The following is a 16,336-nucleotide window of genomic DNA, read 5'->3' as shown; positions in this document are numbered from 1 at the left end:
CGTTAATCAAACCCAAAGCCCAAGTCACTCGGTTCTCCAGAGGTAACACCTCAGTCGACGATGACGACATCGGCTGGGTTGCCCTGCATTCCATCCACCATACATACGGAAACCATGGACTCGCAAGCAATGTCGAGTTTATTCCATATATTGAGCATTGAGTCGACGTAAGCCTTTTTAAATCGGCATAAGTCGGTAGGATACAGCAATAAAACCCATTAGTTGCGTTTCCAGTAATAAGATAAATACCGCAACGTTGCGGGCATTGGATCTTGAATGTGTTGTAGGGTTGATCACCGTCTCCCCATCTTTACGTTAAGCTCAATAAGCTCTATCCCACTTTTGAACCGTTGGCTTTGAGCTTAAGCGATTCAAGAAGTGTCTGAGAAATGATAGGATTTAGCGTGATTGATTGGATAGATGGATCGTAGATCATCTTTCCTTCATAGGTAAAGTTAGAAGGCAACTTTAAAAGCTCGGGACGCATACGAAATTGACTAGAGACAATAATCACTGGGAATCGTGCAGAACGTAGTCGGTAGGACATTGATTTCCCGATCTGAGTGCCGAATTAATTGTACCCAGGAGATTCACTCGCTGTTCTAAATAATGGTGGGAGCGGATGCTGATCTCACCCTCTGATCATTCCAACGATGGTATGAGAGAGACTAGGGGGATGATGGCGTCAGGCTCTGTGGCTTGGCCATCCTCATCTGCGATAATCACGATCGCTTTCCCATAGGCACCAAAGCTTTTATCTCAGGGGCAGTCGCGTCCGCAGGCAGGTGAGGGGCTCCAACGGCGGCACCGAATGCGCGCCACCCATGGTGGTGGGGGGGTTGGGCCCGCGGTTAGATAGAAAAAGATGGACATTTCACCGGCCCAGCGCGGCTGGGGCAATCGGAGATGAAATGCGTGTGTAGTAACCCTCGGTAGTCTCACCCCTGAACTAGTGGCTGTGTCAGGGTTATCCCAAACGTATAAGAGGGAGATAAGGTTTGTTTCTCTTCCTCTATGGGTCTCCCAGCTGAAATACGGGTTATTAATCTGCATATTCACCTATCTGTCAATTCTTTGGCACTGGGTCCTGTCACTGTAAGGGGACTGCAAGCAATTGCACCAGTTACAGCGGCCACAGCAAACCCACAATGATACACGAAGATTGCGATGGCGGCCAAATCTGTGGTCTTGCCACATCCCGGAAATCTTTGCAATATGCAACCCGCCTTTGTATTACGCCTTGAATGAAACGCGGTGACCTGTTCGCCATCCCACTGTTTTAGCTGAAGGAGATACCGCAACGCAGATTGGATAATGTTTGGATCAATGAAAGATGTGGGCAAATTCAGGAGGTCCATAGTGAAACCGTTCGAAGTCGATCTGCCACCCGAGACGCGTTTCCACCCAATCGTGTATTTCGGCCAGATATTTGCCTCGAGTCTTCACGGTTTCTGCCCATTTGTGATTCACCATCTCTCTTAGTGCGAGTAGGCGAGGCAGTAAGTCGGTAAATTCCCGGTGAAACCGTATCACCTTTTCGACCGTGATCTTGTCAGCGGAATAGGCGTTATATTCAGGTACTTTTTCTCGTTAAAGTCTGTCTTGCATATATTCTTCTTACTTTTAACGTTATCGAAATCCAACGTAATTTGAGCAAAAGCGGGAACCATCTCGCAACTGCAATGTCGTTAGCCTTAAGATTCGCGATTGCGTTGATGGACCTTTTGATCGGCGCTTTATTGATCCCGAATATAAGAGATCCGGGAGTTTGGATGCTGGCGTTGTCCTGGTTGGTGTTCAAGACTTTTCCGAGGCGTGGACCGTAGAGAGTTCCATATGAATGGCGTCGCAGCGTTCGTCCTTTATGTATCCAGGTACTGTGAACCCACTAGCCTTCCATTCTATCGCTGGTCCTGAGCCATCATGCATATGAATAATAACTTGGACCACGGTGAACTCAGACGGAATTGCCTCCATTCCCTCCATTTCATGTGGGAGGAGATCTTCTTTGATCATCGCGTCGTCGACCCTGGATTTGTAAGGCAGGGAAGCAATATCCAGTAAAAGTCCCGGTACATTGGCCACACTCGTAATGACGGTTATAATTGGCACATGCGTGCCAATTAGGCGTTACCATTCGAACCAGGGAGGAATAAAAGGATGTTATATTACCTGACGTCGAGTCACTAAATTTTTTGTCATCATAGAACCAAGAGTAGGGTCGCCCCGCCTCGCCCATTCCCATAGCGCCCTAGAGCTCCATGGCATCAATGTCCCCTGTTCCCTTGGTCATCTACCATGACGTTTGACTGCGCCGCCTCCTCTAGGGGAGGGGCTTCCCCAATAACGACATCTTCAACGGGCTAAGGAGCCCTTTTTCTCGAACTTAGTAAGACGCTCGAAGTTGGGGGCGGAGGATGACAGGCGATTTGGATCAAATTGACCAGGGTGCGTTGAAAAGCAGATCTGTCCAAGCATAGAAGTCGCGACAATCGATTCACCAATCCTTTTCAACCTGATCGAAGCCGGGATCATTTGGATTCTTTCAATTACCTCATATGGCAGTCTCCATTGGAGTACTGTGCCGTACACCATTTTGACCAAAGATGGAGGCGAAGGGGAAGATGAAGGAGTGGGAGAGGGAGTTAACAAGAGCGAGTGAAGGAAATGAGCAGGACATTCATTTTGTCAAACTTCAGAAAATCTTTCCACATAACTTTCCTTTTAGTTCTGGATAGAGAGACATTAACTTCATTTTAGGAATATGTATTCAATACTTAACTATGAATGGTTATATATATGAAATACATTATCCGGCCTGGTGGTGATCGTGAAGCTAAATCGTAAGTAAATGAACTTAATTGGCTTGAATATCTTTGCAACAGCGGGAAGCTATATGGGCCTGACTAGTGCATTCTGAAACGTAGATTCAGAATTATTTGACTTTTTAGTCTGGTGGAATATCGGTCTATCTCACAACCTTCTAGATATCGATCGAAGTTTAATGGTCGTTGCCTCAGGCAACAATTTCCCCGCACTCTGCATGATGGCGACCCACGTGGCGGCCCAATGCCCTATATAGATTCCACCAATGTATTTCTCCGTAGAATGCTGCATATTTTCGATCTCCCAAGTATGATACATCTTGTATTTGTTGGCTTACAGAACTCCGAAGGCGTACCGCCAGTCAATTCAAGTATACCAGCAGGATGGTCACATATATTTAAAATATATTAACTTTAAAACTTAGAAAATATAGGTGAATATTTTTTCTAAATTAATAATTTGTAATTATATCTTCTTCAAAGGACAAATGAGGACTTGCGAGCGCCATGTGTGGGCTAGACGCAACCTGTTCATAGATTATGAAGTAACCGGTGCGTTATATATTAAGCGATCAACTCATGTGCGTTAATTAGGAAGTTGAGGCACTGAACAGACTACTCTAAATCATGCGGCAGTTGGACTCGGCATTGCGTCTAGATGAGGAAAGTCTAAGCACTCCGATGGAATCTTCAGGAGGCACTAACTTCCATTATAGTCGACCTTCCCCAGATTTCCCCGCAATATGGCACGAACATCCCCCACAACCAAGGGACTAAATGTGGGACTCCCAAAGTGGCAATTTGGAACCCTTGAAGTAGTCTTACAACCAAAGTATAAAGGCGAGCTCACCTTGCTAGATGAGTGACTGTACGGTTGAACCGGGGCCCACCCAATATTGACCGCTGTATTCGGATAAATAGAGCTGAGCAAGATGCAGTTCTTCCGCCAGCTGCTTGCGATTGGCCTGGTAGTCACTGCCGCCCAGGCATATGCTACCAGCAGGTCGTCGATGCTGCGTACAGTCGTCACGACTGACATGGAGCAGGACGACCTAGCTTCACTAATCCGGTACCTACTCTACACCAATGAACTTGATACCCAGGGCATCATCTACTCCTCTAGCCGCTTTCACTGGTCCGGCGACGGCAATGGCACGAAGTTCTTCCTCCCTGACCGCGAATACACCACCCCTCAGTGGACATGGCGCTGGACCGGCACGCGGACTATCCAAGTTAATGTCCTCCAAGCATACGCAGAAGTTTTCCCAAATCTGCTTTCCCACGATCCATTCTACCCGACACCGGACGAGCTGTTGTCCAAGGTCAAGATCGGCAATATCGACTTCGAGGGCGAAATGGACCATGACACTGATGGGTCTAATCTTATCCGCTCGCTGTTGCTGGACCAAGACCCGCGGCCGCTCTACTTGCAGGCATGGGGTGGCACCAACACCATTGCCCGTGCTTTGAAGTCAATCGAGGAGCAATACTCAGGCTCGCAGCAGTGGACGCAGACCAAGGACACAGTATCCAGCAAAGCAGTTATCCTCGCTAGCGGTTTTCAAGACGAGGCATATGCGAACTACATATCTGTCAACTGGCCGCAGATCCGCGTCGAGAATTTGCAAACCGGATACAGCACCTGGGGCTACAACTGTGACAAGGGCCAGGGCAACACCCGTGGCTTGCCTGACGATGGCGTATACTTCACCGGTGACTGGATCAAGGCCAACATTCAAACAGGACCATATGGGAAGCTCTACCGTTCCTGGCTCGACGGCCAGTCTATGCCAGGTGACGCACAGGACATTTTCGGCAATCGAAGTACGGCATTGTCAAGCTTTTGTAAGCCACTGGACCCGTACGACTTTCTGTCCGAGGGCGACAATGTGGTTTTCAACCCCCTAATAACCACCGGCATTCAGGACCCGGCCAACCCCAATCTCGGTGGTTGGGGCGGTCGATCTACGCAGAACACTACTTCACCGAATCTGTGGGAGATGGTGACAAGCGAGAAGAACGGGACTGGCGTCGAAGTAGACAACTACACCACGGACCGTTGGGCCGCGGCCGTCCAGAACGACTTCGCGGCTCGCATGCAATGGACACTGACACCGAGCTATGAAGATGCCAACCACCCGCCCTCGGTTGAGATCCTGAACAGAACCACAGTGGAAGCGCATCCTGGGGCGACTGTGACCCTGGCTGGTGCAGTTAGCGATCCAGACAACAACACCGTCACCACGTCCTGGTGGCAGTTCTTCGAAGAAGGCACATACCCGGGCAGCGTGACTGTGACTGAGTCCGACGGCCACCGAGCAGACGTGACGATCCCGTCTGATGCGAAAACTAACCAAACTATTTCGATCATTCTGCAAGGGACTGACGATGGGCAATTCCCGTTGACCCGCTATGGCCGCGTTTTTATCCAAGTCATATAACCCGATGAACCCGGACCGTTATGTCGCTGCGATTTCTAGCATCGACAAAATGAAATAGGAAAGGATCCATCTTTGCCGGTTTCGAGCCTGACACATAGCTGTGAAAGGGTTGGGTGCAAACGTTTCGTGACTGGCTTTAATAGCAGATAACTCGTACTGGAATATCCTGTCCTACCCACGTTTTTGTAACCACGTTGCCTTTCGAATGTGGTTGTTAATTTTATGAACTATCATGACTTGACTCAATATTAGCTATATAGTACGAAATGACCTATCTAATGACATGGCCCTCGGCGATTAGCTACAATGATCTTTGAATCATAACATCAGCCCAAAGAATCGTCGTCCTTCACATGACACAACCCTACATAACCCTTCCCACGACAGGCCTCACTAAGCAGGGTGACAACAGAAGAGGTAATTCGCGACATCAATCCCAGGCCCTTATTCTATATGTAAGGTTTTTCTTGCGGGAGACCTCGCACTAACGAGGATAGATAGATCTCTTGCGGTAGGGTGGGTATCCCACAAAAATCTCTTATTATGCTCAAGGACACCAAGGACAAGTGGCGCGATAGGATCGCCATTAGTTGTGAGGGTTATAAAAAGGAGTCACGTCCAATAACTAATTTTGTTGCACAGATCTGCAGTGTGAACAGCCCAGAGACTAGTTCGTAATGATTAATTTGTTTCTTAGTTCAGTTCTATGGTGCCGTGAATATGTAGATGAAGTGTACTTATCGCATGATGATTCTCCTTTTTCTATTTTAAGATATTTGTAATTGTTTCATGACTCATTTGGACTCCATGATGGGTAGACCATCGTCGTCGAAATACACAGGTACACCCTTGCGGAAGGAGTACTGTAAAGCAGCGCAGATCTTGCCCGCCTCGAAGGCATCCTCCGGTTGACAGGTCATGGGCTTGTTATCAAGCACGGCATCGGCGAACTCAGAAAGATCAGCCAGGAACGTGGCATCGAAGAGAGTGAATGCATCAGGCACAGACTGTGTGCGAATCCCGAGATGGTCCCGAATCTCAACATTCGAGTTCGCACTGATGATCGAATGCCCCTTGGTGCCGCACAATCTAGTCGTGTCCTCAAAGCCGCTGGTTAGAGTGCGACCGAGGTAAGTCTTGAAAATCTTGCCATTGGCAAATTCCACGAGGCCCCATGCGTTGTCGGCGTCGCCATACTTAGCCAAGTCCCCATAGACAGCTACCTGGCCGAAGGCAATGACTCTGTTTACTTGCTTCTTGGGGTTGGAGAGGCCGGCCTTGACATCTAACAGGTATCGTCCGGCGTCGACCTAGTACCGGGTTAGTTGAGTGGATAGTGTGTGTGGGAGAAAGTACTGAGACTGACGGTGTGGATACCGAAATCAAGGAAGATGCCGCCAGACTGCTCGGAAAAGGACACGAAAAAGGCTGAACGGGACGGTCAGTATAAGACAACGACTGGGGAAATCTAGAGCCGTACCATTTGGGTCTGCCTGATCGATACCAGTCGTCTCAACAGCGTGAATCACACCTAGGTCCCCATTATCTACCAAGGCCTTAGCCTGGCGGTAGGACTTATCATCTAGCGCGAGTCAATCTCTGAGCTCTGCAAACCGCGGAATCGAGTATGACTTACATCGGCGAGTGAAGGGAACGAGGAACTTGAGGTCAGGCCTAGAAGCAGCCTTCTCGACCACTGCCTGGGTAGTAGCGATGTCCACAGAGACGGGTTTCTCGCACATGACGTGCAAGCCCAGGTCAAGGGCCTGCAGGATCAAGGGCGCGTGTGTAGCCGTTGCGGTGCAGATGAGGACGGCCTCAGCGCCGCTGTTCTTCAGGCATTCCTGAGGCTCTGAAAAGTGCTTAACCGATGGGGGCAGATTCTCTGCGGCCCATTTGTCAGTACCGGGCTTTGTATCGCAAACGGCGACGAGTTCGATCCGAGGCTGCTGGAAAGCGAGGATACGGGCACGAATGACTCCCAGGCGACCGAGGCCAAAAAGAGCAAATTTGATGCGGCGGTTCCCAGGCGAGACGGTCATGGTGTATGATGAGGTGATATTCTGGTTACTCGACGATGTGACGGTGGTCGTCGTGTTGCAAGCAGTGCGATGATGCGAGAGATAGATTGCAACTTTACGCCTTCCCAACACGAGGTTATATACTACCCTGACGGCTAATCTGAAATAGATCCATAATGTCGGTCCGGCCAACCGTATCTGACTCCGAAGAATGGTGTATCGTGCACCGGGGAAGTGAAATTTGCCGCGTACAGATCATTCTTTCTGCGGGATTGGTGATCGCCGGCACAAGAGCTGCACGGTCTCCATGGCCTCGCCGCTGGTTTCCATATCCAGTAATCGGTCGATCTCCGATCGTATGGGGTATCGTCGGTCATGTGATGTGGGTGAAATCGCGCGAGTCCGCCAGCCCAGCGGGGGTGAAATTCGCCGAGGCTTTCCCGAATAGGAAATATATTGACAACTGCATGGTTGATACCGATCACGTCGGTCGTTGGGGAGGTCGCAGTATATCAGCCAGCTCGAATGCACTCCTCTTTTCATGAGATTGAACATGAGTACAACCTAACACGGACCTTGCCAGCATCTCACCTGTCACAATTCGCGAAAATGGCACCCTTCGTACAAGACTCCGTTACCCCCGACATCGTCTCGATGGCCAACATCGAGTCGAAGAGTGCTGCACTCAACCACGACCGGGTGCAAAAGCCCGTCGCTGACGACTTCATGTACGACTTCAAGTACAATCACCATCTACCCACCACCGACATCTTAGGTGTGGATATCCCCGCCGATTGCGATGCTAAGAAGGAGGCCGAGGGCATTGTAGCCCGTCTCGCTAAGACTATGTCCGAAGGAGATGCACAGGCCTTCGCGGGGTTGTTCCTCGATTATGGTACGACCCTTACCAAACAAGATCTGAAACCTTTTGGACTTTAACTCACCTCCGATGTACAGGAGTGTGGCGTGACAAGCTCTCGTTCACCTGGGATTTCCGCACATTCAACTTCAGAGATGCCATCTTGAAAGCTGCTACCGACCTTTTCCCTCAGACCAAGGCTAGAAGTTTCCAGTTTCTCGAGCCTGTGCCTACGGTCGCCCGCCCTTACACCGACTACTCTTATTTACAATTTGTTGTATCTTTTGAGACGGAGCTTGTTGTTGCTTCGGCTGTTATAAATGCGGTCCTCACTCAAGATGGCTGGAGAATCTACACCATGCATACTGTTGCCGAGGGCCTTAAGCAGTTTCCCGAACAGCCCGCACCAGATGGACACATGACCGGTATCACTAGCTGGGCTAGCCAGAGATCCGAAGCCATCAATAATGTTGACCCGGAGATTCTGATCATTGGCGGTGGTCAAAAGTAAGGATCAATGCACAGTGACCCCACTGAATAATGCTAATCCATTTCTACCAGTGGTCTCGCCATGGCAGCGCGTTGTAAGGTTCTTGGTATGGAAAACCTGATCATCGAGCGCAGCGACGAAGTCGGAGATATCTGGAAGAAGCGTTACGAATATCTTTCTCTGCATTTCCCACACTGGCCAGATGCATTGCCATATTTCAAATACCCTCAGCATTGGCCCACGTATACCCCGGCTCAAAAGCAAGCTCTATACATGCAGTGGTATGCCTCCGCACTGGAGCTCAATGTCTGGACCAAGTCTTCGGTTGTGAAGGCCGAGCAGGACGCCGAGGGTAAATGGACCATTACCATCAACAAAGAGGGCAAGGAGACCCGGACACTCCACCCCAAGCAGGTGATTATGGCCACGTCGCTATGTGGTGTCCCTTACACCCCAACCGTTCCTGGCATGGACGAATTCCGGGGCGTGATCCGCCACTCCAGCGCACACGACAGCGCCCGCGAGTTTGTCGGAAAAAAGGTCTGTGTCGTGGGTACCTCGTCCTCGGGCTTTGACACTGCTTTCGAGTGCGCCCGTCTGGGAATTGACGTGACACTCCTCCAGCGCTCACCGACCTACGTAATGTCTTTGACCCATTCAGTCCCCCGCATGCTTGGTAGTTATGCTCCCGACGAGCACGGTAACCTCCCTGATCTCGAAGAACAGGATCGCCTCTTCTTTTCTACGCCAGTGGGACCCGGTGAGGAACTCAGCAGACGCACAGCCAAGGTCCTCGAGGATCTCGACAGACCCCTGCTCGAAGCCCTCAACGCTCGAGGCCTGCGAACATGGCGCGGCCAGCGCGATACCGGCAACTCTACACTAGGTCAGACCCGGAACGGTGGATTCTACTTCGATGCTGGTGCCTGCGAGGAAATTATCAATGGCAACATCAAGGTGGAGCCAGGATATTGTGAGAAATTCACCGCGGACAAGGTTATCTTGAACGGCGGTCGTGAGAAGGAGTTTGACCTGGTTGTATTTGCTACCGGGTTCTCCAATACGATCGATTCCATTCGAGCCACCCTTGGTGAGAAGATTGCCAGCCAGTGTGGACCTATTTGGGGTATTGATGAGGAGGGCGAGTACAAGACGGCATACCGGGAGACAGGCGTGCCTAACCTGTGGATCATGGTTGGTTTTCTGCCAATGACTCGCTACGCCTCCAAGTTGTTGGCTTTGCGACTGAAGGCTCTTCAAGAGGGCATTTCTCCGCCTCCCTATAAAGTTTAGATTCTATAGATCAATTGAAGCTTTTTTTCAGCGTTAGAACACTTGTGCCGTTCAAGGACGGGGTTTCTTCTTATCTTTTCATCTCTTCGTTTTCTAGCTTCATATAAAGTGTGATTCTGAAAATAGTACGAAGGCACGTATTAGACATAAGAAGATGGCATTTGAGGAATCCGAGGATTGTATTTTCATCATTACTTGATCTACTGCAAATGAACTACGACGTTAGCAAAAAAAGGTAGAGACGACGACTAATTGGAGGCTATTATCTTTCTCTTAGAGGAATGCTGCAATTATGTTACAAACACGGTAAAACAGCTTCATCTTGGCTTACTGGATAGCTGGATATACTCTACCATTGGATATTGTGAGAAATGGGAAGCCAGATCTTATTACATTCTATTTCAGCCAGAGTAGGGTTTTATCTATGAGTAAATTTCATCCCTTTCTTCTATCCTTTCTAGAAAATAAAGACATCAAAGTTTTCTATAGCAACTTATACGAGTAAAGGTCCAAATATGGACTTTTCACTGACTGTACCAGTCATCGAATCCAAGATCCCATCCAAACAGAGGTGTGTTGATACGCTTCGCCTTTCCTTGGGCAGCCAGGCCATTCAGCACATTCATATCCTCTTGAGAGAGAGGGATGACTTGACTGTTGCTCGAGATTCGGCTTTCCTTGACAGACTTCGGTAGTACGACCACCCCCCTGTTGACGTGGTAGCTGATAAGTATCGTGGCGGCCGAAACACCATTCTTCTTAGCGATCTCCTGGATTACAGGATCGGACATGAGCGGAGCGCCTGGGAAAAGTCAAATTAATACTGTTATCTCGCGGAAAATCCACAACGAGTGTCAAGTAGCACTTACCCTCAGAGCCAAGTGGCGAATAAGCCTCGAGGAGGATTCCATGTTTGTCGCACCATTCTTTCAGTGCGTGCTGAGGAAGGAAGGGATGCAACTCGACCTGATTGACAGCAGGGACGACGGTCCACTTCTTTTTCAGTTCCTCTAGATAGGGAATGGACCAGTTGGCTACGCCAATCGCCTTTACTTTGCCGGACTTGTATACCTCCTCCATCTGGCGCCAGGTCTCACTCTGGTCCCAGGATCGGTCGACGGATCGTGTGCCATCGGGGTTCACTGGTAGAAGCTCGCTCGACTCATTCTGTATGCACAGTTCAGTTATGTGGAAGTTGCTTAGAAGGGAAGCAGCGGATTGACTTACAGGAACAAGTCGGACTGGCCAGTGAATGAGCTGGTGTTGGGGTTAGCCGATCTATCAACAGCGGGAGGAGAGGAGGCTAATTTACATAGAGATCAAGGTAGTCCGTGCCCAAGGCATTAAGTGTCTTCTGGAGACCTTCCGCAACGTTGGGCTGATGGGTGTTCCACAACTTGCTGGTGATGAAAATCTTTTCACGAGGGACACCACTGTCCTTGATGCCTTGACCGACTTCGTGCTCGTTTCCTATTTATTCCTTTAGGGCCCGGAAACTTGCTTGCTTATGTGTGTCACAACCCACCATATATCCTGCGATTTGTTAGCCAAGACTATGCGCACTAAAAGAGAAGTGGGAATCTCACAATGCTGCGTCAATGTGAGTATATCCATTCTTGAGGGCGTAAGAGACTGCCTGCCGCACCTGACCAGGTTCAGATCTCCACGTGCCTGTATGACCTGGTCAGCACATCCCCTATGACCTGCAGCCAGCATGCAGCGCTCGTAACTTACCAAGTCCCACGGCGGGGATCTGGGCACCAGTGTTAAGCTTGAAATGAGATGGCGGAGACATGATGATTGTGGTGAGAGAGCTTCAACGTGTATAGATCTGTGGGTTTATAGTACACTCGCGGTTGAATCACGTAGGATGAGAGAACATGCGACCATATTTGAGTTATCGGACTTATTGCTACGGAGTATGAGGGGTAACCCTTTACATCCAACAGTCCATTGACGTGATGCAGAAATGACAGGGCAAGTTGGTTGCGGATCTGTTCCTGACTTTTAGCTCCAAGCCATTCGCAGCAACCGCCGCCGCGAGCTCCCAAATATGGCAATATTTTGTTAGAATGCGCCGCGAATTTCTGAATGTCGGAGTAGTGCGGGGTAGAATTCTAAAGTGCGGGGGCGGGGATCCTGTCCCAAAAGAGAATAGTCTTCCATGGTGGGGATGGATATAATTCGCATATCTAAGACTTCTGTCAAGAAGGGTTATTTTCACCGCCCTATGTGAAGGCATTGCTGTTGGATTTAACATGGTACGTAAGCAATGGTTTTGTTTATTTCTGATATAGTTAATCACTCCATGCTTATTGTCTTGAGGTCTTGGAGACTCCTCCAAAGCCCGTGAGGTAGGGAAAGCTCGTTTATCTCATCTTTCTTACAATGTGCATGTATCTGTGTGGATAGCGGGGTTAAGCCTGCCCCCGCCAGTTATGATTAACTTAACACAAAAAACATCATATCTACCATTGACTAATATTTTGTTCAGAGTTGAGCATAACTTTGGTGTATTCTAATTCGTGCCTGAATCATAACTAAGAGATCTATTTTCTAAGTACTTCCAGTTCCGCAATCACTTTATGAGCGGGACGCAATAGCAGCCTTGGCGTAGGTTTCGAAAGACGGGTGGAGTCGAGCTCCTTCGCTATCAGCGACTTCAGAGAATGTTTTCTGAGAGCCAAAAGGATGGTACGGGTATGGTCTAGAATAGTATCATCCCTGTGTCAGTACACCCCTAACATGATGGCAATCACGGACAACTTAAAATCCAATGGAGACACTTACCCATATTCAGGAACGAAAGTAATAGGCTCCGAAGCAGTAGCAGTGGCATCGATAATCTGCTTCCAGACTGTTTCAAAGAACCTTCTTTCCTCCTTGAACACCTCGTGCGTTGGGTCCGGGCATTGCGATGATTGCGTTGTGCCCATTCTTGCGTGAATATGTGTCACGTGAGGAATAACGGCGCTGAGAATCTGCTTATCCTCCTCATGAGTATCCAAGAGACGTTCGCAGACCACCACCCAGTGAGAGAAATCAGCCGTGATGCGCAGGTTTGGCACTCTACGTAATACTGCTGCAGTAGAGTATGGGTTGAAAAGCGCCGTGTTTCTGTGAGTTTCGTGGGACACCTTGCCTGTAAGGCCTAATTCGGCATCGATGGCGAACGTCCCGCTGTAGAATTCAACCGCCTCGTCCACGGTCCATCCCTCACTAGTCTCAGTCAGTGTCGCACTCGAGGGATTTACAGGTGTAGTTGAGACGTACTACCCGGAGTGGGCGTTGATCTTGTATGGTTTCACGGTCTTGGCAGTTTCGAGTTTTGTGCGATAACCTTTAAGGAGATCCTGGGGTGTTGGGCCCTCAGGTGTGGGGCCTGCGTAACTTGGCCACTGGATATGAATTCTGAGTTTGAATCAGTAAAATACACATCTTCTGGGTCGAGCCCATTGTATATCATGGAGCATAAACACTCACAGAACGTTTACTTCCAGTCCAGCATCATCGGCAATGCGACGGATTGAAGGGAGATCGTTGAGGTCAGTGATGTCCACTTCGATGCCATCTAAGAGCCACGGAAAGGATTATTAGCCAGGATGAGTTTTTAATGCTAGGACTCCGTACCGTAGCCTTGGGCCTTCAGAGTCGGAAACCACTTGGCCCAGTTCTCGTAGCTGGTACCGGGGTCAATACCCCAAGCAGTGCGGAAACGCAAAACGGATGCCATGAGGTATATCTAGTCAATATGGAACTGGGTAAAATTGAGTGAAACTGCTGTCTGCAACGTAAGGGATTGAGAAACTAATGTTGAATCTTCAATCTCCAAGATCATGGAGAGGAGGGAACCCAATTTATAATTTAGAAATATATTCCCGGACGATCATTGTGACACGAAATCTCTAGCGAACAATTTCCATCATAGTAGTAATCACTCATAAATCCACTCCGCAGATGATACCATCGAAATAATCTACCCCCACAGCTCCGTAAATGGCAGGAAATCTCCGGTTCCCTTCGGGGAAATATTCCCCGCAATCACCCCGCCCTAAAATATGAATATTAGCCAATAGATCAATATCTTGTCGCACCTAGTCCCAATAAAGAAGATCGATTTTATCTATGAGCTATAAATAAAGAGTTTATTATTTTTTTTAAGTAGAGCTAAGCAACAGATTCAAGAGCTAACCGAATAGATAATATTTAGAAGAAGACTGCCCCTTAATCTTTTCTTCTTTTCTTCTCTTTTTATTATAATCTTAAATCGGCTACACAAGAATTTGTAACTATGGCCCTTGTCATACGGTTCAGCCTTAAAAGGCCGACATCGTTACCTAGTAAATTACTACCACTAGTGAGTAATTAGCTAGCTTGAGGAACGAGCATGAAACACTAGGAAGCCCTCATGGATATATAGGATTGTCTTAAGCCGATAAATATTCCCTTCTAATGAGATTGGAATAGTGGCTGGCTCAACAGAAACGAAGCCATTGAAACAAAATTGTCATAGCGATTGCTATTAGACAAAGTATATCTAAACATTTGCTAGTTACTCTTCGCAGTCCTCCTTGTGAATGAAGGCGCGTATCTTAGAGCATCAAAAGTGGACTTTTGAGAGTCTTACAGTTATATGAATATAAGACATCACCGCTGGTTGATATTCAGCTGTGGGCAACCCAAGACACAACACCCCCTGACAAACGTGCTAACTCAAATATTCTTCCAGAACAAACTCCATGATAGACATGATACTCCCAGTGGGCTTGAAAATGCGCCGCAATTCCAGTGCAGGATGTGCATCCCCGCAAGGCTTCTTCCAGTCCTCGAGCGGACTTTCTCGTGCATTGAAAGTAGTGATCATCTCCATGTCCATGATTCTACACACATCAGCTATCCCGCCCTCCAAGGAAACATACACTTACCGTGCAATTCGCTCCTCGCTTCTTCCCAGCGTTAAAGGCTCCGGCAGCACTCCCACATTGAGAATGATACGACTGCCCTTCTTCATAGCGGGTAGAAAATTCTGCAGGATCTTGACTGCCTCAGCATCGGGATGATCATGCAGAATAAAGCGCACGTCCGCGCTAACAAGCTGCGCGGTGAAGAAGTCGTGTGTCTGGAAGGTGATGCGCTCAGTCAGTGCAGGGGCCAGGGCGGCGCGGCCCTGTTCGACTACACCTTGGGCGTCCTGGAGCACGAGCTGGGCGGCTGGGGACTTGCGACTGATGGCGATGCTCGCATGGCCTGTTGATCCACCGACATAGCGATCATCAATACATACACAGGTACGAAAATGACAATGACCAGGAAAGTTGGGGAGGGGAGGGAGAGCAACTCACATCCACCACCTTCCCCTTGACCTCCTCCCACGGGTACCCTTCCACCGGGTGATGGACGCCATACCCCTCGGTTGAGGTCATCTCGACCATGATATTGGCGAGTCGGCGCTCCCGCTCCGGAAAGCGCTGGAGATGCACAAACATTGGCTCATCAGTATCGAAGGCCAGGTTATACTCGGCGTGGTTAGTGAGCTGGCTGGAGCCGTAGCGCTCGGTGGCTTCGACTAACTTGACGGAGGCAGGATAGGTTTCCTTGGCGGTGTACCCAACCCAGTCGTTGAGAGCGGGCGAGGTGACGAGGAGGGCTGAAGCAGCGTTATGGGCCACGAAGTCCGGATGCGGTTCGCAGAAGAGACTATTTGTCATGGCCAGCCGCAGGACGCTCTTCAGCCTGTTCTCGTCTACCTTGGCCGTGGCGGCGACCTCACTGTACGGAACGGCTCGGTCCAACGGGATGGGGGCCGCGATGTTGAAATGATAGAGCCACTGGAGGCTGGACGTGTCGTGGTGCTTTTCTATCCTATTAGTAATCTTCTTCTTTCATTTCTTTCTAAAAAAAACGGGTCTAGGCTTACTCTACACGCCAGCCAGCGGAGATACTCAGCTGGCCCTACCAGCGCATCGTATATCGTCTGGCAAGCATCTAGGATCTGTTGCCGGGCGGCCTGAATGTCTGCCGGCGCTTCAGGGAATACAGGAGGTGCATCACGGTCGAACGAGGGCTGGGGTTGGCCATTCGCCACTAGGAAGGCATTCACCTGCTCAGTGGCTTGGCCGATGTGAGCGGCCGAGTCGACCAGACTAGGACTGGAAGGGGCAGACATCCTAGGGACAACAAGAAGCACAAACTAGTAACAAAAAAGAAATGAGGGGCAATGACAAGCCACATAGACCGACAAATAGCGATTTCCTCCTATTGGTCTAGGCTAATCTCCCGGGAGACTTAGTGCGTCCGCCAATCCTACCTCTATCATATATAGTACTATAGAGTAGTACTATAGAGTTGTACTATATTGCGACTCCGGTATAGAGCTACATATGCTTGAAATCGAGAATTGTTACAGA

The 16,336-nt window shown here is 49.1% G+C and overlaps 7 protein-coding genes across 7 annotated transcripts; 2 read left to right on the top strand and 5 right to left on the bottom strand.

The window, feature by feature from the left end:
• Positions 1-3,757: 3,757 nt before the first annotated feature.
• On the top strand, positions 3,758-5,266 carry AO090010000377 (uncharacterized protein; the record flags this gene model as incomplete). Its single annotated transcript, XM_001827331.3, has 1 exon — positions 3,758-5,266. One exon carries the CDS (start codon positions 3,758-3,760, stop codon positions 5,264-5,266), a length of 1,509 nt encoding a protein of 502 aa, XP_001827383.3.
• Positions 5,267-6,060: 794 nt separating this feature from the next.
• Positions 6,061-7,308, bottom strand: AO090010000379 (putative NAD binding Rossmann fold oxidoreductase; the record flags this gene model as incomplete). The annotated part of the gene is made up of 3 exons (XM_023233667.1): positions 6,061-6,576; positions 6,633-6,694; positions 6,903-7,308. 3 exons carry the CDS (start codon positions 7,306-7,308, stop codon positions 6,061-6,063), a joined length of 984 nt encoding a protein of 327 aa, XP_023094168.1.
• A 633-nt stretch (positions 7,309-7,941) lies between these two features.
• Positions 7,942-9,929, top strand: AO090010000380 (flavin-containing monooxygenase; the record flags this gene model as incomplete). Its single annotated transcript, XM_001827333.3, has 3 exons — positions 7,942-8,182; positions 8,245-8,653; positions 8,708-9,929. The coding sequence occupies 3 exons, from the start codon at positions 7,942-7,944 to the stop codon at positions 9,927-9,929; spliced, it is 1,872 nt and encodes a 623-aa protein (XP_001827385.3).
• Positions 9,930-10,453: 524 nt separating this feature from the next.
• Positions 10,454-11,724, bottom strand: AO090010000381 (putative glycerol dehydrogenase (GCY1); the record flags this gene model as incomplete). Its single annotated transcript, XM_023233666.1, has 6 exons — positions 10,454-10,731; positions 10,799-11,096; positions 11,157-11,186; positions 11,242-11,362; positions 11,516-11,600; positions 11,664-11,724. The coding sequence occupies 6 exons, from the start codon at positions 11,722-11,724 to the stop codon at positions 10,454-10,456; spliced, it is 873 nt and encodes a 290-aa protein (XP_023094169.1).
• Positions 11,725-12,512: 788 nt separating this feature from the next.
• On the bottom strand, positions 12,513-13,662 carry AO090010000382 (uncharacterized protein; the record flags this gene model as incomplete). Its single annotated transcript, XM_023233665.1, has 4 exons — positions 12,513-12,636; positions 12,720-13,148; positions 13,413-13,488; positions 13,560-13,662. The coding sequence occupies 4 exons, from the start codon at positions 13,660-13,662 to the stop codon at positions 12,513-12,515; spliced, it is 732 nt and encodes a 243-aa protein (XP_023094170.1).
• A 975-nt stretch (positions 13,663-14,637) lies between these two features.
• Positions 14,638-15,637, bottom strand: AO090010000383 (uncharacterized protein; the record flags this gene model as incomplete). The annotated part of the gene is made up of 3 exons (XM_001827336.3): positions 14,638-14,809; positions 14,855-15,176; positions 15,214-15,637. The coding sequence occupies 3 exons, from the start codon at positions 15,635-15,637 to the stop codon at positions 14,638-14,640; spliced, it is 918 nt and encodes a 305-aa protein (XP_001827388.3).
• Positions 15,638-15,695: 58 nt separating this feature from the next.
• AO090010000384 (uncharacterized protein) lies at positions 15,696-16,095 on the bottom strand (the record flags this gene model as incomplete). Its single annotated transcript, XM_023233664.1, has 2 exons — positions 15,696-15,791; positions 15,847-16,095. 2 exons carry the CDS (start codon positions 16,093-16,095, stop codon positions 15,696-15,698), a joined length of 345 nt encoding a protein of 114 aa, XP_023094171.1.
• Positions 16,096-16,336: the final 241 nt, after the last annotated feature.

This window comes from Aspergillus oryzae, chromosome 8 (assembly GCF_000184455.2).
Source record: "Aspergillus oryzae RIB40 DNA, chromosome 8".
In the NCBI taxonomy this organism is placed as follows: Eukaryota; Fungi; Ascomycota; class Eurotiomycetes; order Eurotiales; family Aspergillaceae; genus Aspergillus; species Aspergillus oryzae.
The sequence above is the reverse complement of the archived record's forward strand: the minus strand, read 5'-3'. Positions and strand labels throughout refer to the sequence as shown.